The 23,075-nt window shown below is 34.0% G+C and overlaps 1 protein-coding gene and 1 long non-coding RNA gene across 2 annotated transcripts; both read right to left on the reverse strand.

The window, feature by feature from the left end:
• Positions 1-5,594: 5,594 nt before the first annotated feature.
• On the reverse strand, positions 5,595-23,034 carry LOC133996517 (uncharacterized). The gene is made up of 2 exons (XR_009927220.1): positions 22,911-23,034; positions 5,595-5,846 (listed from the first exon to the last, which is right to left on the reverse strand). It is a non-coding gene; the product is annotated as an uncharacterized LOC133996517 (long non-coding RNA).
• On the reverse strand, positions 5,912-19,194 carry LOC133996492 (major histocompatibility complex class I-related gene protein-like). The gene is made up of 8 exons (XM_062436079.1): positions 19,046-19,194; positions 16,076-16,342; positions 9,224-9,502; positions 8,436-8,732; positions 7,984-8,088; positions 7,781-7,798; positions 7,040-7,115; positions 5,912-6,453 (listed from the first exon to the last, which is right to left on the reverse strand). The coding sequence occupies exons 1-7, from the start codon at positions 19,095-19,097 to the stop codon at positions 7,066-7,068; spliced, it is 1,068 nt and encodes a 355-aa protein (XP_062292063.1). The 5' UTR covers positions 19,098-19,194; the 3' UTR covers positions 5,912-6,453; positions 7,040-7,065.
• Positions 23,035-23,075: the final 41 nt, after the last annotated feature.

Genomic DNA, 23,075 nt, shown 5'->3' on the forward strand with positions numbered 1-23,075 from the left:
TTAAGCCCCAACATTCATCATTCTGCACATTAAAGCTCAAACAACTAATTGTATAAATAATAAAAACACATTATTTGAGTTAAGGGAAACTTTAAGTAAAATAACAACCAAATGTATTTAATGTCAATAAACAGCCTCACTGCTCTCTGAAACATTTTGTAAATCCACACATATTATATTCTTACTTATCTGTGTTACTATAGTTACAGTAAAATTAATATTGCCTGAATACTTATAACTGTCATAGAGACTAAATGAACGCAGCTGTTGTGGAAATATTGTGTGTGTAGTTTTAACATTGATATGAGACTTGTCAGATTAGTTCTTCACGCTGCACACATCCGGGTTCAGGGCGGTGTTTTGGTTTTCCCCTTAAAGACAAACCTGTTGCACTGAGTTCTGCCCGGCAACTGATGACACTACAGGTCTCAGGAAATGTCTCCAGTTCTTTGACTCCATTAAGTAATAATGACGATAATTATTTGTTGCATGTTTTTACTGAACAAGGTCAAACAAAACAATTTAATTGAATACAATTTTTTGTTCTGTTTTTAATTTTAATGTCATGTTGTTTACTGCTTACTGGAGTCTGTAAACATGTTATCCTCGTAGATTAATACACTTAAATAAAACAATGAGTATCATGACAGAGCTGTAAGGATCAAGTTGATTCTCCTGCAGCTCCACTGATGCTGAGTACTGAACGCTACCAGAAGACATCATGGATGTTATTATATGTCATATTAAATGTGTGGGAGACAAAATATTTTTATATATATTCAATTGTTTGGTTTGATGCACTTGACCACACACATTACACCATATTTCCACTCATCCACACACTGCTAACACCACTGATGCAGAGCTGTCAACTTTTCAGAAAACCTTGGAGTGAGATTTGAGGGAAGTTGGGCGGGACCCTAATCTGTTTTTTTGGCAAAAACATTTCTAAGCAAAGAGATTTTATTCAATTTGTACTTTAAGTAAAGAAACGTAACTATGTACAGCATGGGTGTAGGAAGCATTTGAAATGCGGGTGGGACAATATATAATGGGAGGGAGGGACTGGGGGTCTTACACAATAGATCATTTCCTGTATTCTGGTGTTTTGACACTTTGATCTGATTATACTGTGAGTAAATGGTAGATTTTGTTATTACATCCAGATGAAGTGATGGCTTAGAAGTGTTGGTTAGAAGATAAAAAAGTTATAAAAGTTTACAAATTGATAAATCTATATGTCATATATTTAAGATGGTCTATGCCTTTACAAATAAATGACAATGAATTTAAGGGTCCATTGTTGATTTACAGTTTGAAAGTGAGCATAGCATAAGATGGTTCACCTGGGAACGGTATGATATCAAGTTATCAAATGTTCAAATAAGTGATGCTCTCCTGACTTTACTGGTCATACAGGAAACCTTGACTGAAATGTTTAATATTCATTATTCCTATTGACAAATTATTCTAAACTGTCGAATCTCTTTCATCACTCACCACAGCAAAGGATCTCTGCTCTGTCCCTGCATCCTGCACCTGTCTCTGACTCTATTACACCTAGATGTCAGGAGAGGAGGAGGAGTGATCATTATTTAGTGAGCAGTATCTATTCTTTCATGTTTATAATCAGAACAAATGATACTGAATGTAAATACTGAATGTAAATACAACTGACTGTAAAGTACCAGTCTGTGAAACTGGAAATATACCCAAAGTCCTCAGCAGCAGGCCAAAGATTACTCCTCATAAAGTAGAATATTTGTCAGTTTTATGAGCCAGTTTATAAATGAGTCAGCCAGGCTTTTATTAGTCAGCTCCTGTCCATCAGAGACTCAGGTGTAGTTAGCTGAAGTTAACTGATTACTACCAGTGACTTACTTTACTCTTCTTTATGTCCAAACATCAAACCAAGAGGCTGTCAGCCAAAAACAGACCAGTCCTCTCTACAGTATCAACCAAATGAAAACTAACCACTCTCCTCATCTTTGCACTATTTTACTAACATAGCATTAGCGCTTGTTAGCAGTTAGCTAACTCAATAGTGTGTGTAGAGACTTTGTCACAGAAACATAAAGGCAACAAAATACCAATATTTAGTTTCAGTAAGTTAAAATTGTCCTGAACATGTTGTGACAGTGTTTGACCCACCTTAAGCTTCCCTGTGTGTGTGTGTGTGTGTGTGTGTGTGTGTGTGTGTGTGTGTGTGTGTGTGTGTGTGTGTGTGTGTGTGTGTGTGTGTGTGTGTGTGTGTGTGTGTGTGTGTGTGTGTGTGTGTATCAGTGAAAACATGGAGATTCATTGATTTGGGTTTTCTCTCAATAAACAAGCGGAACGTATTCAATAATGAATAGGATGGTTAGACTGATGTACTGATTATAGATATGGTAGATGTGGGGGGGGGTTTAAAAATATAGTTCAGTATTATTTTTTGACAGCGTGAGAAATAGCGGCGTGGCGTGAGTGCTTGTTTAAACAGTGATTTGCGTGACTCTCACTCTGATTGCGTGAGAGTTGACAGCTCTGACTGATGCCTTTCCTATTTTACACATCCCACTAATTAGTTCAAGTTTATCTTGGTTTGAGTTAAATAAATTACTTCTTGCTTGAGTTGTCTGTGTGTGGCTTCCCTTTGTGTTACCAGTCAGTGTGTAGTCACATAGATAGTCTGTGTGATGTGGCTTAATGAGACCTTGATGTGGAGCTTTTTATTTCTATATAGAAACATGAATGGAACTCTACAGAGGACATTTATTATTATCTTGAACTGACAGAAACAGAGTCAGCCTGAACCTGAACTAAATGCAGCTGGATCACTCCTTACTTCTCTCTCTCTGCCAAGCCGTACTGCTCCTGATTCCGCTGTGAGATCAACAAAACAATCTTAGATAACCTGCAGTTATTAAAGCCTCCCTGATGGTGTTTGCCTTTTGTTAAAATATAGCTAGAGCTCCTCCAGTGGGCAGAAATAAAACATCCTGCAGGCTGCTGCTGAGAAATCACATGACCAGTCTGTTACGTTTCGTTTGTATGTGATACAGAGATCTGGCATGATTTGCAAATTTAATGTAATACATATATAACATGTATAATGATTTGTAGGTTAATGTAATATAATATGCAGAGATGTGTTGACTTTGTGGGAGGTCAGAGGTCACTGTCAGCTACAGGTCAGCACTCTGGAGCTTGCGGGGCTGCAGTAATGTGTTATTCTTCTTCTTTGGGTTGAAAACTGTCAAAAATAAGAAAAAAAATATCAGCAACAAACAACAAATCTAAGTAAAGTTTAATTAATGTCACAGTTACTAAATGTGGTGAGATATTCACACGTCCAGTTTATGTACAGCAGGGATGCAGCAGTACAGATTCTCAGTATGTAACTTTTTTTTCTAAATGAGGGATTATAAACAAATATGTGTCCATCAGAAGGCAACTCTTACATTTGAAATCCTATCCAATAACCTATTTTAATAAAGATTTGCAGATTAAAGCATCCTGTTTAGACTTTATACAGGATTATTTGTATTTTTGGCTCAAAATAATTAAAATATAAGGACAAATAACATAATAAAGAATATTTTACTTTGTTCAAACTTTTACTGAAATGAAACCAAAACAGAAGTAGAGTCAGAGAACTTCTTAAACCCAAACATCAGATCAGCTCAGCTCCGTCCTGCACGCTAAATGCTGCTGAGTCTGAACTGATGTGGAGCTTCATACGCTGAAAACTGCTTGACTGAGAGAAATGTAAAACCACACAGCTGCTGTTTGGACACCTGAGGCTCAAATTATATGAAAGCTGTCGTATCAGAAAACCTGACAAACCAAAAAAGAAAGTCTAAACACAGCAGCTTTAGCAACAGCATTCCCAAAACCACACAGCAAGATAAATGGGGAGCCAAATAATTAATATTACGATAGTTCATAATAATCTGCCAACAATATCACAATTTTTAAGTTTCCTTTGTAAAGCAGAGTTGTTGCTCTGCTTTAAAAATGCTCAAACTCTGAGCTCTGAGTGATTCATCTTAGTCTATAAAACTGTTTATAAATGAGAAACTGAAAATACTTCACAGGTCATGAATATAGTACCAGGGTTGTTCCTCTTCAGTTACTCAGATATCATGTATGTATCACAGATGATTGTCTTATATTGAGGGTCACAGAATCTCTTATTGTGGGTAAACTATTATATTATCATGAGTTACACTGTGATTTTCCTTTTTTTCATACTATATGTGATGTAGTTAATTCTGACAATATTGTTACTGTAATATGTACTGTACTGTTTGTCTGATTATTTAACACAAACTGAGGCTCTGATATCAAATATATCATCAATTCATCAGGTTCCACTGTGAGGTCAAAGGTCAGATTAAACTAGTGGTGGAAGATATTTTAATTAAGTAAAAGTCCTGCATGAAAAATCCTAGTTACGTAAAAGTTCAAAAGTTTTATGATTTTATGTAGTATGCAGTATTACAGTAAAAGTACTGCAGTATTATGAGCGATGTAGTATTCAGTATTACAGTAACAGTACTGCAGTATTATGAGTGATGTAGTATGCAGTATTACAGTAAAAGTACTGCAGTATTATGTGTGATGTAGTATGCAGTATTACAGTAAAAGTACTGCAGTATTATGAGCGATGTAGTATGCAGTATTACATTAAAAGTACTTCAGTATTATGAGTGATGTAGTATGCAGTATTACAGTAAAAGTACTGCAGTATTATGAGCGATGTAGTATGCAGTATTACAGTAAAAGTACTGCAGTATTATGAGTGATGTAGTAGCAGTATTACAGTAAAAGTACTGCAGTATTATGAGCGATGTAGTATGCAGTATTACAGTAAAAGTACTGCAGTATTATGAGCGATGTAGTATGCAGTATTACAGTAAAAGTACTGCAGTATTATGAGTGATGTAGTATGCAGTATTACAGTAAAAGTAGTGGTTTGGTCCCTCTGACTGATATATTATTATATATGACATCATTAGATTATTACTAGTGAAGCATCAGTGTTAGAGCAGCATGTTGTAGCTGCTGGAGGTGGAGCTAGTTTACACTACTTTATATACAGTTAGCTAGTTTAGTCCAGTGGTTCCCAACCTAGGGGTGGGGCCCCTCCAAAGGGTCAGCAGATAAATGTGAAGGGTGGTGAGATGATTAATGGGAGAGGAAAGAAGAAAAAACAAAGTTCTAATACACAAATGTGTTTTCAGTTTTTGCACTTTTTCTCTAATCTTTGCTGAAATATTGGATCATTTGAACATTTATTGAAATGAAACCATGTGAGAATTTTAGAGGGAAAAATCAGCGCCCCCTTTGGTTAAATAACTTCCTCTGAGCTGATGATGGGAAACCATCACCTGACTTTCTGCTTTCTGTCAAATCATCATGAAAATAAATGATACATGGTCATATTTATTCATTAAATTTGTAGAAATTAACTAAAATGAAATCCATTGAATATGTGTTTAGTGTTACTGAACAGCATCACTGCCTCCTGAAACAGAACTAAACCTTTAATAAACCTGAACTCCTGAAAAATCCTTAAACTATGAAGCTCAAATAAACAGAGAAGTCTTCACTGGGTTTCCAAAGGACTTTTATTCATTTATTAAAACCCTAATATGTACAAGTTGTACCCAAAATGATGCTACACTCTCATTTACACCCCAGCAAAGACAGAAACTATAATTACAGAATAGATCCTACAGAAAAATTACAAATAAATAGGAGCCATGAAAAGAAACTTAGTGAGAAAATAAAAATGTTTCTAATCAAATAAAAACTTAACACACCATTATAAAATGTTCAGCAATAAAACAAAAAGAAGCTGACTGTAAAGACTGCAAACATCTGTACAGATTAGAGAGATTAACACACTGACATCAAACAAGTGTTCAACCAAAGTCTGCTTCATTTAAAGTGTTTTATAACCTCATCTGTGATAAAAGGAAAATCATTTAATGTTATCATAGCTGAGTATGAATTCAAACACCAGATTCTGTTTATGGACATTAAGAAACAAACATGATGTGACTCTGAGCTCTTTCTTGTTTCTCTGCTCATGTTTTTGGTATCTGGAAGCTGCTGCAGTGACAAAATAAAACATCTACAAAACATCTGCAGAAACATCCGGACAGTCGCATCACTTCTCTCCAGATGTGTTTAACTCACACAGTGAAGGAAAGTGATGCTTCTAGCTACGACTGTCACAAGTTTAACAGAAGACAACCTGCGTTTAACAGCAGTCGCAGCAGGAATGAAGGTAAACACAGTAAATGATGATTAAAGATGAAACAACAGGTTCAATTACTTTAATCTCAGTATTCAATTAAAGATGGTTTGTGAAATTTTGTCAATCAGAAGCAGAAATTCTGTGAAAAAGAATATTTACAGTCAATTACTAGAGTTCATCGTCCTCTTCTGATCTTCACTGGTTTCCTGTCAAGACAATAAAAAGACAAACAAGGTGGAAGATCAAATCTGTTAGTGTTAATATAAGAAGTCTGTTTCATTTTATTCAATATGAGATATTTCTGGGTAAAAAAGTGAAGGTTATCAGTTAAATTAGTTTTTCTGTAGTTATACTGAATCTCACACTGAGAAATGTTTCATAAACCAGATTTCTTGCATCTAAAACATCTGGTGAATCACAAGTTCATGTCTAAATTGTGTTTTCACCTTTAAAATACACCAGTGTGAGAGACTTATAGTAGCATCATATGTATTTAGTTTAAACCCTGAAATACAGAAAACATCACAAAGTTATTTATTCAGAGTTTATGAAAGAACACAAAAAGAAAACATCGCCATCTGTGTCATTATTACAATATGTCAACTAATCGTTTGTCAAATATTTGCACTTTATTTGTTGTTCAAGACCCAATTTAAAATAAAAAGGAATAACTACTTTACAACTAAAAACTTGTGGTGGATAAATAAGAAAATTCAATAACATAATTTAGCAGATAGTTTGAGATAACTTTGTTTAACAGGAGCTGTAAACAGTTCATATAAAGTAACTCACTGTGTGCAGGTTGGTGTGTTTGTTATTCAGGCTTTTGGAATCTGTTGCTGAGAGTTGTCGGAGCTGGTGTCAGAAGCTGTAAAGTCAGAAAGAGACTGTTAGTTTATTTATCCTGCACTGAACTACCACATTTACACTCCATACAGGAAATGTTACTCTGCACAACATGCAAAATCCTTTGAAATCTACGGCAAACGAGTACAAACGGCCAGACAAACTAAACTAAAACTAAAAACTACACTAAAAAAACAACTTTTGACATGGAGAAATGAGCTTGATTGAAAAAAACCAAAGTAAAGACAAATAATTTCAGTTCTCACAGATTACAAAATGCCAGAATATATTTAACACCTGTTTCCAAAGAAAGTAGAGTGTGTGTAATCCAAAGAAACATGATCCAATCCTCTATTATCTAATCATCATTATCATTATTATTATCATTATTATTATCATTATTATTATCATTATTATTATTATCATTATTATTATGGTTCTAACCCTGAAGATCATCTTGTCTAAATGTAAAGAGCATTCCAGCATTTTTGTTCTCTTCATGTTTCAGTGTTTTCACTCTGCCTGATTCTCTGGCTGTTTGCCTCTGTGATACGTCTGCTCCACTGACTGACTTCCTGTGTTTTTTAAATCTCTGGCTTTCAATCTGATAATGTTGTTAGGTAACATCCAAATATTACAAGACAAAGCAAATAACACTATCAAACATTTAATATTTAAAATACTTACTGCTGGCAAGTTTAAATCCTGAAATACAGAAAACATCACAAAGTTATTTATTCAGAATTTATTTATTTATATATGTCAACTAATTTTGTCATTGAAATTTACTGACTGAAAATATATGATGTTATAAAAACATTAATACCAAAACAATAGCACATACATGTATATTAAATACATCTGTGAAGTTAAAACATCTCTTTTCTCACCTTCCTTTCCCTTCTTGTTCTTTTTCCAGAGGAAGAATCCAACGATGCCGACTACCAGGAGCAGCAGTACAACAACACCTCCGATAACAGCACCAAGAGGGAAACCTGAAGAACCACAGCAGAACATTCATCTTTGTTTATCTCACTCTTTCATCAATGGATCAGATTGTATTTATTAAAACAAATTCAGTCATTTAGATTTCAGAAGGAAGTCACAAGAAGAAGACAAACATGTTGATGCTGAGTGTGTTTTAGTGAACAATCAGTGTTGGGAGTTAAAACCACAAAGTTTTACAGTAATCTCATTAGTTTGAACAAAGACACAAATAAAATCAAGATGACTTAAAAACAAAGACAACTAAAGAAACCACTAAAGGAGACCAACAGCCCTATCAGTCACAAATAATGGAAAAACATGAATCAGAAGAAAATAAACTAACTGTCTTTCTCACCAGGCTTTCTTATTTCATCCAGATTGATGATGATGTCGTCCTTCACACCAGAGAGCTGAAACACACATTCGTACTTCCTCCAGTCTTCAGGTGCGATTGATGAAACGTCCAGCTTAACACTCATCTGGAAGGATCCATCATGGTTGGGGAGGATCTCTCCACGTTCCACGTCCTCATGAAGCTCAACTCCATCTTTCCTCCAGAACATCATGACTCTGTCAGGGTAGAAACCTGTAGCGAAGCAGCTGACTGGAGAGGAGGGAGTCTTCTGGAGGAGAGAATGTGTGGAGGGAAGCTCTGGAGGGTAAAAATGAAAACAATTTATAGTTTCTTTATTCTTATTTACAGTATATTAATATTATTGTTTGGTGTAATGTATTTAAATGCATTAGCAATAAATATGTAGGTATATGATGTGGTTGAGAAAAGAAGGGAGGGACAGAGGAGAAGAAAGACAGATGAAGAGAGGTGAGGAGAGAGAGACTAGATGAGAAAGAGAGGAGGAGGACAGTGATAGAAAATGTGAGATAGAGAGAGTGAGACAGAAAGAAAATAATGACGATAAATGTGTGAAAAAGTGACAGAGAGAAAATGTGGTAAAGGAGGAGGGAGGCAGAGAGATGAAGAGAGGTGAGAGAGAAAATGAAAGAGAAATGTGTGTAAACTGAGACTCAGCAGGTCTCTGTGTGTTGGTTCATATTTATTGTAATGTTACTGTAAGTTAGAAACAGAGGAGGCATATTAACATTGTTGTGTTCATGAAACTACATCAGGTCATGTGACTCTACCTGTTCTCATCAGAGAGCTCCTCCCATAGTTCACATACTTCTTGAGCCAGTCAACGCAGATCTCACTATGGTAGTTGCTCCAATAGTCATTGAAGGCTTTGTCTTTGTCCCACTTGTGTTTGGTGATGACAGCTTGTTGTTTGGGAGCGATCCATGTCAGAGTCTTCAGGTCAAACACTATGAAGTCTTCTCCATCATAACCAAACTGATGAAATCCATTAACCTCTCCAGTCTCATCATCCCATTCACAGCCGTACATGTTCTGGTAAACATGGACACCTGAGAGAGAGACAGAGACACAGACTGCAGTAAACCAGAGTGAGATCTCAGCACAGTCAGCTGTCATCAGCTGATATCACATCTTCACCACAGAGACACACTGATCCACACACACCAAAACACAACATCTACACCTTCTGCTGTTATTGGCTGGATGGAAACCACTCACAGCCAATCATCATCTGGACAGTGTGGACGACTCAGAGAGAGACAGAGAAGCAGAGACTGCTGGGAAACAGAGTCCACTTCCTGTCTTTACCACAGAGACACACTGCCTCCACTGAGACCAACACACACACACACACACACACACACACACACACACACACACACACACACACACACACACACAGTTCAGCTATTGATTACTTATTGATTAATGTATTAAACATTTACTTTACAAAATGTCAGAAAATAGTGAAAAGCGTCAAAAACAAGTTCACAGAGTCTAAAGTGAAATATTCATATTGATCTTTTTGTCTGATCAACACTGAACAGTATTTAATTATAATAATATAAAACAGATAAAAGCATCAAATTCTCATATTTGACAAACTGGAACCAGAAAATTTTTGACTTTTTGTTTCTTGATAAAATACTTTAAATGATTATCTGATTATTAAAATTAATTATCTGTTAATCTACTAATTGATTAACTGACTAGTCATTTCTACACTATGCATGTTAATTAAGGCACAGACCACAGACTGTATATAAAGATGGACGACACGTCTCCACTTCCTGCTGCTGTGCAAAAGTGAAGCCAAAATATCCAAAATGGCTGCCACCTAGACCCGCCCTACGCTGCCTCTGATTGGCTCCTCGTTGCCTTCATTGATTAGGTTTAGACATGAGGAGTGAGATGGTTCAGGTTAGAGTCAGAATATCAGAGCCAATCAGAAGCTGAGTGTTTTCATGGTTAATAAAATAAAAGTAATATAATGATTATATTTACGAATACAAACTTTACACACATGAAACACACTGTATTACGTCATTTACACTTAACAATTAACTTGATGGTTACTGCATTAAAACTATTTTCCGGTTGTGGGGGTAAGTGATATTATATATAAAACATATTAATATAAATAACCTAAATCTTAACTCAACCCTTCTTACAACAGCATCATTTAGTCGACACTTAAAACCTGGAAAACCAGCAGAAATAAAAGAGGCGACGTCAGTGAACACTTTTAAAAGTCAATTAAAAACTTAATTATACAGACTTCAATTAACTTCCTCTATAACATCTATATATGTATGTTTATTACACTTTGAGCACTTTAATGTCTCACTTTTTATTTTCTAATTTTTATTCTCTTATCTTTAATGTATCTCAACATTCTGTTATTTTTTAAATGTATCTCAACATTCTGTTATTTTTTAAATGTATCTCAACATTCTGTTATTTTTTAAATGTATCTCAACATTCTGTTATTTTTTAATGTATTTTAAGTATTTTTAATGTATTTCTTATGAATACAGCACCTTGAGTTACAACTACTGTATGAAAAGTGCTGAACAAATAAATAAACTTACATAAAAACAAACATGTTAAAAATGCTGGTTCATGTCTGATGGTAACCAGGCAACGGACATGGAGACGACGTGAGTATGACATAGTTTTAAATGTCCGTACTGAGTTCAAACTTACTTAGGAGGCGTATTTTAGACAGTAATTTATGATAAATGAAGGTAGACGTTCCTTCCTATGGGATTACATTTGTGTCGTAATAATTGAACAAAATCTCCCAAACATCAAACAAAACAATCACCTCAAAATCAAAATGTACAATAAAACGTTTGAGGTCACTTTCTGTCAGTTTTGCTGATTAATTTCTCAGTTTGAGTTCTGACATAAAGATCATGTGTTCAGGTGTTCAGAGACTTCTCTATCATTTTTGAGAAGTGTCATTTTCAGTTGATAAAATATTAAATTATGTTATAATGTTATTGTTAGAATATTTTATAATTAGTCTAAATTATTTATTTGATGTTTAAGAATAATTTTTTGTTCAATTTATTGTCACAATAATAAACCCAATATTTTCTGCTTCTTAACCCTTTACATACTGTTCATATTCTGACTCATAATTATTCTCTACAACAATTCATATTCATAAATTCCCCATCAGCCATTAATAAATGTTTGATTATTCTTCTGTTTGATTGATTAAATGGAAACAAAGACTTTCACAATCACTATTTTATCTTCCGTGAGAAGATTTTATAGAAAATGATGAATGCAACATGTTTAAGTGCTGATTTGTACATTTTCATATAAAATGTGTATCATCTGCACACTTTTAGTTTTTGTTAAAACTGCATTTTATTTCAATTTTTGTAAACTATGGGTCACATTAGAAAAAGTCCATCTAAAATAAATGTGTATTTGGTGTTTTTACAGCTCTCAAATGTAAAAATGGGTCATATTGAACCGTAACAGTCTGTAAGGGTTAATACAGCTGTTTCCATCTCAGCGCTGCTGTGTCCTCGGTTACAGGCTCCGCTCATAAGAAAATGTTCCTGGCATAAATATGAAGGGACGACAACATCAACCAATGTAAATTTGGTTTGAGGTGATTGGGAAACCCCCAGGTGATGTCATCATTATCAACTAATAGGCCTAAGTTTCAGTATTTGTAAATAAGTAAAGTAACAGATTTATAGAAGATTATAAAATATATTTGTTGAACTGCCTTGAAACTATAACTTATCCCTTTTCTTTTCTATAAATTGTTGTATAATTTATTGTAACGCATATAAACGGTACATTTTAAATTCTATTTTATTTTCATCCCTTGTCTATTTTTTTATTTAGTCATATATATTTATGTGCATATATTTTATTATATATTTATATTTGTACATGTATGAACATATATATCATTGATAATGAGCTCTGTCATTGTTTCATGTATTCGTCAATTCTGACTTTGTTAATAAATAAATATCTGAAAGCGAGAGACCAAAACCTGAGCTGGAAGGGCTTCATGAGGAACTTTACGGAGGGAAACTATGACCTGCGGCTGGCTGACGGCAAGTCTAGAAACAAATAAAGAGTTTTTCTATCTGTGTTTACTCTGCAGCACAGACAGATGGATTTAATCTACAAGTGACTGCTGAGTCTTGTTATATTATGTAAGACTGTTGTTGGTGATGCTTTAATCTGCTGCTATGTGATATATATATATATATATATATATATATATATATATATATATATATATATATATATATATATATATATATATATAGATATGGCCTAATTTATATCTTTAAAATATTTCCTTTGTTGTTGTAATGTCTTATAAAGCATGTAATGTTGTTGTGTTATAAGTTGATAGTAAGAGGCTGCGCTCTTGGTTCATTAATGAAGTGCTTATAAAAACTAGGAGGCTGTTATGGTCCAGAGACAGCTACGGTGGCCCAGAGAGAGAAACTGAAGTCTGCATAGTTTCAAGATGTTGAGTCGTGATTTGAGGAGTTGGAAGGTTATTTATGTCATGGGTTTATTTTTATGTGGATTTATTGATGTAGTTTCCTCGTGGTTTTGATTTTAGTGGAAGTTGAGGGAATCAGTTACTGGAGACGTGTGTGTGTGTAGCTGGGTCACCATTGAAGGCCCAGTTAAAGACCCCACGGTCCGCTACTGGTCGCACTACTTGTTGCACTTCAACAAACAACAAAACTGAAAAATTTAAGCAGACAAATCCTCATCAGTGAGAGAAAAGTGGAGAATATTGTGATCAAATGTTTCACTCTTCTATAGTTTTATCTAAAGTTTTGTATTTGAGGTCTTTTTCTTTTAGCTTTCAGTTAATTTTTAACTTTGGTTTGATTCTTGGGAGATTTTATTCAGATATTATGACACAATTTTAACCTTGTAGCTTCACTCGCTTTAACGTAGCCGCTGATCTCTCGTCTGCAGTCTCATTAATCTCATTAAAACTCCTCACGGTCTGACTGCTCCTTCTCCTCCTCCTGCTAATCCTTAAATTGGCGCTACCTTCCCTCCAACACCAGCCGGTATGAATCACAGATGAAAACCTACATTTAGCGTCTTTTATCAGAAACTGCTGCGGTCACTCGGCTCGTCTGACTGAGGTTTCAGAGCTGTCAATCACAGCTGTCAATCATGATGTCACACCCTCTTTTTTAATATATATAATCAAATAACTAATTAAAAACTAACTTATCAGAAAAATGAGCAGTTGCACAAACATCAGCGTGATAAGAACTTCCTAAAATGACAGAAAACATCTTTGGGGTAAATTTATTAAAGGAGCATTTTGATTTTCTTAGTTTGGCTCATGTCTCATCTGCTAACATGGAGGAGGCGGGATTTATGAGCTGCACTGCAACCGGCCACCAGGGGGCGCTACACACGTTTCAGCTTCACTTTTAATGAGCTTTCATGTTGTTCATCTTTTTAATTTACAGTCTATGACACAGACACACTGCAGTCAAGTAAAGTTAATTTAATATAATCTGTACCTCTATATATTTAGAGCTGTAAATAATGATTATTCTCATTATCGATTCATTTAAGTAATATTTTTTTATTATTAGATTACAAATGTACTTTAGAAAATGTCTGAAAAAGGTGAAAAAAGTCTAAAGTGAAACATCGGATTGTTTTATCTGATCAATGCTGAAAACTATTTAATTTTCAATGATATAAAACAGTTAAAAGCATCAAAATCACATATTTGACAAACTGGAATTATAAAAAGACTTTAATTGATTATCTGATTATCAAAATTAATTTTCTGTTAATCTGATAATTGATTAACTGACTTATCATTTCATCACTATGTATGTTTATTAAGGCACAGACACACTGCAGTCAAGTAAAGTTAATATAATCTAATCTGTGCTTCTACTAAATATTTAGAGCTGAAGCTAATTATTCTTTTTCATTATTGATTCATCTTTTTTTTCTTTTTTCTACATTTTTGATTAATTGATTAAGATTGTACTTTACAAAATGTCACAAAAAAGAGAAAAACGTCTAAAGTGAAATCTTTAGATTAATTGTTTTGTCTGATCAAAGTTGAAAATTAATAAATCTTAATGATATAAATCAGATAAAAGCATCAAATTATCAAATTTGAGAAACTGGAATGATTAAAAGACTTTCAATGATTATCTGATTATCAAAAAAATTTCAATTCAAATTAAAAGACATTTCCTGTTAATCTTCTAATTGATTAACTAACTAATTATTTCAGTACTATGTATATGTTTGCAGTTATGTAAAGTTAATGTAATCTAATGTGTAGTTGTACTATATGTTTATTATGGGATGGACACACTGTGGTTATGTAAAGTTAATGTAACCTAATGTGTATTTGTACTATATGTTTATTATGGGATGGACACACTGTGGTTATGTAAAGTTAATGTAATCTAATGTGTAGTTGTACTATGTTTATTATGGGATGGACACACTGTGGTAAAGTAAAGTTAATGTAACCTAATGTGTATTTGTACTATATGTTTATTATGGGATGGACACACTGTGGTTATGTAAAGTTAATGTAACCTAATGTGTATTTGTACTATATGTTTATTATGGGATGGACACACTGTGGTAAAGTAAAGTTAATGTAACCTAATGTGTATTTGTACTATATGTTTATTATGGGATGGACACACTGTGGTTATGTAAAGTTAATGTAACCTAATGTGTATTTGTACTATATGTTTATTATGGGATGGACACACTGTGGTAAAGTAAAGTTAATGTAACCTAATGTGTAGTTGTACTATATGTTTATTATGGGATGGACACACTGTGATTATGTAAAGTTAATGTAATCTAATGTGTATTTGTACTATATGTTTATTATGGGATGGACACACTGTGGTAAAGTAAAGTTAATGTAACCTAATGTTTATTTGTACTATATGTTTATTATGGGATGGACACACTGTGGTAAAGTAAAGTTAATGTAATCTAATGTGTAGTTGTACTGGATGTTTATTATGGGATGGACACACTGTGTATCAGTACAGTAGAGTCGTGCTGTTAAACTTTTTAAAGCTGTGATGTGAATGAGACATTTACTGTGTCGTCCTGTCAGTCAGCTTTATTAAAACATACTGTTACTGCTGTCATATGGAGACCCAGCACAAGCAGCCTGTGTCCTATTTACAGCCCTGAGCCGTAGTTTAAGAAACCAGGCGTTAATGTTCCTCTATCAGCTGTGTGTTGTGATAAACATGTTTCTACAGGAGAGTTATTGTGGACCGACTCACTGTGAACAGTTCAGTAGAGTTATTCTGATCTAATCTAGTGGAGATAAAGTGTTAATAATCTCTGTTGGTTATTATGGGACAGAAACACTGTATCAGTGCAGTATAGAAACATCCAGGAGTGTGTGTGTGTGTGTGTGTGTGTGTGTGTGTGTGTGTGTGTGTGTGTGTGCGTGTGTGTGTGTGCGTGTGTGTGTGTGCGTGTGTGTGTGTGTGTGTGTGTGTGTGTGTGTGTGTGTGTGTGTATGTGTGTGAGATGATAAAACCATAAACAACATTTTATCAGTAAACAGTGAAACATAAACAAACCTCCAGTTTGGTTGAAGCGCTGCTTTAAAGTTTCAATGTTGCCTTTGAAGACCGGTTGGGTACCCTTAAGGCCCTCAGTTTGACCTGCCAAGTACTGTGGATTATCTGCTGAAAATGTGTCCATCCAGTCCTGTTTGGGTTCAGCTTTCTTGGTGTTGCTGTCATAGTGAATCATCTGAACATCATCAACCAATCCGACAGTCACAAACTCTGGGAAGTTTGGGACTTGAGAGGACCCAGTGTAGAAATACTTCAGAGAGTGAGTCACTGTAAGAAAAAGTTCATGTCATCATTTAATTTAATGCAAAAAGCAACAATTGGCCCAAATGAAGTCCATTGATTTCATGGATGTATTATAATTATCTTTTAATCTTCTCATATTGATTTTGTGTTAATCATTAAGATCACAAAATCACATTTTCCTGTAGGGACTGATTTACTCTGCGTGTGATAATAATTTTATTTTCTATATTCAGATAATTAAAACATTATGTATTGGACTTTATTATATTATGTCTATTGTGGTTTTTATCTGATACTTTAAACTTTGAACAGTGACAACTGTTTCTTCTCCCTGAAGTTTTAAACTCTTCTCCTGATACAGTTTAGAAGTGAGTTATTCCGCTCTTTGCTTTTGCTGTCGTCATTTTTCATGATTAAATAACAATTAAATGTATTATTATTATTATTAAATTAAATTATCAGAGGTTTTGAGGATTTTAAACATTTGAGTATATTAAGTTTGTAAGTATGAAGGGTTTTTTAATAGACCCAACACTCTGTTTGTTTTTCTTCTTTGGTTATTCAAATGCCAAAACTGTATAAATGTGACAGGATGAATGAAACAACTGACAAAACTGATAACTTGTTATGTTAAAACCTGAAATAAATTAAAAAAAATTTAAAGACAAAAAGTCAGATCTGTCTCTTGTGTATGTCACTTTCATATGTTGATTTGTGTAAACTGAAGAATTATATTTAGTATATAATTTCACTTCCAAAATCTTTGATAACAAACAATTTGTGTAAAATCAAATCTTCTGAATTGTGTGACTATATTTAATAACGTTTTCTTGGATTATCTATTAGTATCAATTAATACTGGATAAAAAGCTGATTTTTATGTAAATAATTTTATCTCAGACTGTCCCCTCTCCCCATATACACAACCACACACACTCTAATCCTTGACAGCTAGTCACCTGTCAAGTCAAAAGACTGAAGGCACTACCTGCACTTTGTGGAAATGGACTACTTTTAACTAGTGAGATTTTGCACAGATGTATTTTGATTTTCTTTTTATTGATTTTATTCCTATTTATTATTATTCTATTAGGATGTTTATTATTCCATTTATGTTTTTATCTGCACTGGGATCAGTGATTGAGAATCAGAATTTCATTCTCTTGTGTATGCAAAGGCACAGTGAAAATCACAATAAACTTGAACTTGATATTTGCACGTTTCCCTATTTAATGTTTTTGTTGTAACATCTAGTTTTATGCAGCATTTGATCAAATGGGAGACAATAAAGTAACTTAAACCTTCACCTCTAATGTCTGAATACATGTAGATCATATCTCTGTGTTGTAAAACTATTAAACTGAACTTAAAAAATTCTGAGCTGGTCAAAATAAAAATATCTCACAAATCTGTCAAAGGAATAAATCTATAAATTATTAAATCAAATGCCTGAATAAATTATAAATATGATAAAATTAGAGCTGCAGCTCACACTTATTTTCATTATCAGATCATCTAGGAATCGTGTTTTTAATTAATTGATTATTTGTTTTATAAAATGTTATTAAATAGTGAAAATGTCCATTTCAAGTTCTCAGATTCCACAGTTACCTTTTCAAATATTTTGTTTAGTCCAAATTAAAGTAAAAGACAAAAAAAAATTCAGAAAAGTTCAGTTTGCTGTCATAAAACTAAGAAAAACAATACATATTTAGATTTTTGCTTTAAAAATCACTTTAACAAATATTTGATACCAAATTACAGATTCAGACATAATGTGCTTTGTTAATTGTCAAGTTTACATTTGACTGGTTAAACAAAATAAATGATGGCTGTCAGTCATTTAGATTACAATCATTAGTGAATGATATTAAATATTGTGCCATCAGAGCAGGAAGTTGTTTGTCTTCAGCATCAATATCTATGGAAACAGCGCCATCTGCTGACTCATGTTGGTTACTAATAAAAACCTTCAGCAGTCTGTAGATGTTAATTATACACACTTCAGATGAAATGTAGTGACGTCTTTCAGACTGAAAAGTGTTTGTTAACACATTTACATCATTTCTACAATAATAAGTAATAATGACTAATATCACTAATTAATAGTTACACTGACTGAAGATGATTTTAATTATTGTTGTTTGGAACAAAATTTAATAGAAAACATGACGTCATAGACAACTTAAATAAGTGTAACTGTGTTAAAGTGTAGTTTAACGTGTATTTTGTTGTATTTTAGTCGTGTTGTTTATATCTTATTTATTTATCTGAGTGTGTTGGACTATTTTTGAGCTGCGTAATTGTGCTGCCATTTTGTCAGAACGCGCTCGGACCGAGTCGATCTAAAAGGTCCTAATAAAATATTATAACATGAAATGATGGGCCAGATTAAAAATAGTAAATAAAAGAAGGGGGAAAAAAACGTTTTAATAACTTCTTATTAGAAATATAACAGGAATTCCATTTTGGCAAAACTTCAGCACGTTACAAAAAATAAACATTAATCAACTAGATTTGTCACTGACTGAATTTAAAGTAAACTTTAAGATAATGAGTTTATGACTTTAAAAAATATTTCTATAATCTGCAAGGAAGTCAGGGAATTAAACATCTAATACTATGAGACTACATTTAAATTGGTATAACCATCTACAGATATAAAACCTTTTTTTTATTTTTTTATTTTTTACCATCAATGGATTTAAAATATATGAATTAACTCACCTCCCGCTGCACTGTGTAGACCCAGGAGGGCCAGGAAAACCAAGATCTTCATTCTCAACTGCAGAATCTCCAACTTTACTGTCAACTGATATGCTTCTTAATCCACAGACACACACAGACTGCTCCTCCTGTGTGCCACACCGCTGATCTGAGGGTAGGACTGGCAGCAGCGCTCACTTCAGCCTCCTTCTGAGCCAATGAGAATTCAGTATGAGACCAACGTCACTTAAATCTGGGTTAAACTGATCTGAACAGGTTATTAAACGAAAGTGAAAGTAACATTTGCTTGTTTTCACCCATGTTATAGAGGATGGAGAGGCATGTCAGGCTTTATTTTATGGGTTTTTTATCCATGAAAGTCATATTATAACACATATAATAATACCTGTAATATACCATGCATAATGTTATTCTTCTTCTGTTGTTCTGTGTGGATGTTCTGGGGTTGAAAACAGTCCTGATCAAAAATATCAACATCAAACAATGTGGTTTTATTGGTGTTACAGTGACTAAATGTGGTGAATATTTCCCTCCAGAATATCAAACCTCCAGTTAATGTTTGGTATAAAACACTTTAAACATCAGGACAGATCAGATCTTCATGACTTCAGAGTGAAAACAGCAACCAAAGAAATATAACCACAACATGAGGAAGACGAGGCAGTTTCTTCATCACTACCATCAGCTCAGCTCAGCTGTGTCCTACAAGCTAGAAGCTTCTGAACTAATGTGAAACTGTGTACGCTGAAAACTGCTCCACCAAAGAGAAACTGAACACCTCTGTTGATGTTTGGACACCTGATGCTGTTTTTCATTTTGCTGTTGTCAGATTTATCCTCTGTTTCTATCCTCACTTTTACTTTTTGAAGCATAAAACGTTATAGAATTTACTTTTATGAAGAAAAACTCACATCTTCACCTTTGTTTCATGTTAACACAAACAAAGCAAGAGGCTAAATATTAGATATTTTATATAATTAATGTAGTCGGCTGTTTATTAGTGTTTGTGACTCACTGCTGATTGATACCTGAGTTTATCTGTACAGAGATGTCAGAGGTGTAACAGCGCCCCCCTCTGGACAAACTATATATATTCCTGCTGATGGGAAACCACCTGATGTTACCTGGCTCTCTGTGAGTTTATCAAATTGTTGTTATAATACAGGACTCTGGTCACATGTGGAGACATTAAACATCTCCTACACACATGTTTCAAGACATATAAACATACTACTAATATTAATTAATGTCTGATGTGTTTTTTCCACTTCACGTGTCAAACTCTGCACATGCATCCAGTGTCACAACATAAATATCAACCCTGTACTTATGGAGGCTGTTAGGCCCTTTTCTCCTTTTAATACATCCATCATCATGTCTGCACAGAAACTTGACTCACTAAATAATATCACACATCTGAGGTGATTAGAAGTGTTTCTCAACATTCAGTGATTACTGTGTGAAGCTTTCACTGTGAGGTTTTAAAGAGCTTTATATTTCTGTCACAAGCTTCATTCTGGAAATAAGACAAAGGTGAGTCAGACTGTTTTAGTTCACTCTGCTGCAGGACTGGACTAAACCATGTGTCCCTTTAAACAGGAAGTGACCCCTGAGAGGCTCTAATATTGTTTTAGATACAAGAAATAATCTGTTAAACTATTTATTCAATCAATAGTAATAGTTTACTCATAATGCTGGTAGCTCAAAATCTCTAAATTGCAGATAAAAACAAACTTTTAAGAGTCCTTCTCATGTTAAGGTGCTTACTTCAACTATTCCCCTCACTATTAAGCCCCAACATTCATCATTCTGCACAATAAACCTCAAACAACTAAGTGTAGTAATAATAAAAACACATTTTTTGAATGAAGGGAGACTTAAAGTAAAATAACAACCATTTAAAATGTATTTAGTGTCAGTAAACAGCCTCACTGCTCTCTGAAACCAACATTTTGTAAATCCACACATATTATATTCTTACTCATCTGTGTTACTATAGTTACAGTAAAATTAATATTGCCTGAATACTTATGACTGTCACAGAGACTAAATGAACACAGCTGTTGAGGAAATATTGTGTGTGTAGTTTTATCAATGATATAAGACTTCTCAGATTAGTTCTTCACGCTGCACACATCCGGGTTCAGGGCGGTGTTTTGGTTTTCCCCTTAAAGACAAACCTGTTGCACTGAGTTCTGCCCGGCAACTGATGACACTGCAGGTCTCAGGAAATGTCTCCAGTTCTTTGACTCCATTAAGTAATAATGACGATAATTATTTGTTGCATGTTTTTACTCAACAAGGTCAAACGTTCACATGTATTCCTTAAATTAGGTTGCCATAAAAAACTATTTAATTGAATATTGAATTCCTCTCGAATATCCTCGTAGATTAATACACTTAAATAAAACAATGAGTATCATGACAGAGCTGTAAGGATCAAGCTGATTCTCCTGCAGCTCCACTGATGCTGAGTACTGAACACTACCAGAAGACATCATGGACGTTATTATATGTCATATTAAATGTTTAGAAGACAAAATATAGTTAAGTATTGTAAAAATAACCATCATAACATTTTAAACTATGAAGTATAACAATAATAAATTCAATTGTACCAACGTGCAGACTTAATGTGCAGATATAAGTGAGAAGAAATAGTATCTGATAAACCTGCTGACAGGACAGTGAGGTTTTCAGATTAACAACAGTCACAGAGACGTTGTTACTGGGAAGAGATGTTGCTGTTGAATCATTCAAATTCACATTCAGTGAAGGACAAACCATCACAAATGTTCAATTTTTATTGGTTTTTCTTTTTTGTAAATGATGTACAAATAAAAACAGAGAGAACGTGGACACCTTCTCTATTCAAACATCATTTATAAAACACAGCAAGAAAACATAACAATGCAGAATAAACTTGATGAAGTAATGTAAGTTTATGAACGTTTATTTATAAAGCACATTTCATGCATTAGGCAGGAACCATACATTCAGGGGAGGCTATAGAGTAGAGCCGCTGCTTTCCTACTCTACAATCTAAAAAAAAAACAATCTGGGTTTCATATCAGCATAAACCCAGAATACATTCACTGATACTTAATATTGTATAAAGTCTTATGAAATTGGCCAAATTATGAGAAACATTATCACTTTTCTAGCTTTTTATCTGAACTCAAACTCTTATTCAAAAGGGTTAGGGTTAGAAAAGAAGGATTTAAAATCAGTACTATGTTATACTTTGTAAACCAGGTGTGCAAAGAAATATGCAGCTGAGAAATTTAGGAGCAATGTTTTGTTATGTTTTTAACATTTTAAAGTTTATTTCTTCTCATGTTTCAAATTTAAACCAAAAGCTGGAGAGCTGATGTGAGAAGAGATCAGAAGGTTATTGATTCATTTATCAGTGAAAACCGAGAACCAACACATTTATTCATAAAGCTATTTTACTATTTTACCTGCTAATTTGACAGTGTGAGCCTGGATAGCAACTGTGTGTAATTTTCTAGTTTTTATCACACACACACACACACACACACACACACACACACACACACACACACACACACACACACACACACACACACACAAACACACACACACACACACACACACACACACACACACACACACACACACACACACACACACACACACACACACACACTGTCACTGTGCACACACCTTTGCTCCTGAAGACGTGTGCCGCCACTTTGCATATTATTTTGAAATGGTAGACAGAGAAAATACATTTTAAATCCCAAACACACTACCCTTATTAACCCATTTTATATTTTAAAGTATAGAAGATAGTCTGTGTGATGTGCCTTACTAAGATCTTGATATGAGGCTTTTCATCTACACCTAATATCTGACTGATTTAATTTCTAAGCAAAGATCAAAATCCAGCTCACTGTGTGAAACTGTACAATGAAACACAAAGAAGCTGATTCTAAAGTTAACACCACTGCAAACATCTGTACAGATTAAAGAGATTAACACACATCAAACAAGTGTTGAACCAAAG

Source organism: Scomber scombrus, chromosome 16 (genome assembly GCF_963691925.1).
Source record: "Scomber scombrus chromosome 16, fScoSco1.1, whole genome shotgun sequence".
NCBI lineage: Eukaryota > Metazoa > Chordata > Actinopteri > Scombriformes > Scombridae > Scomber > Scomber scombrus.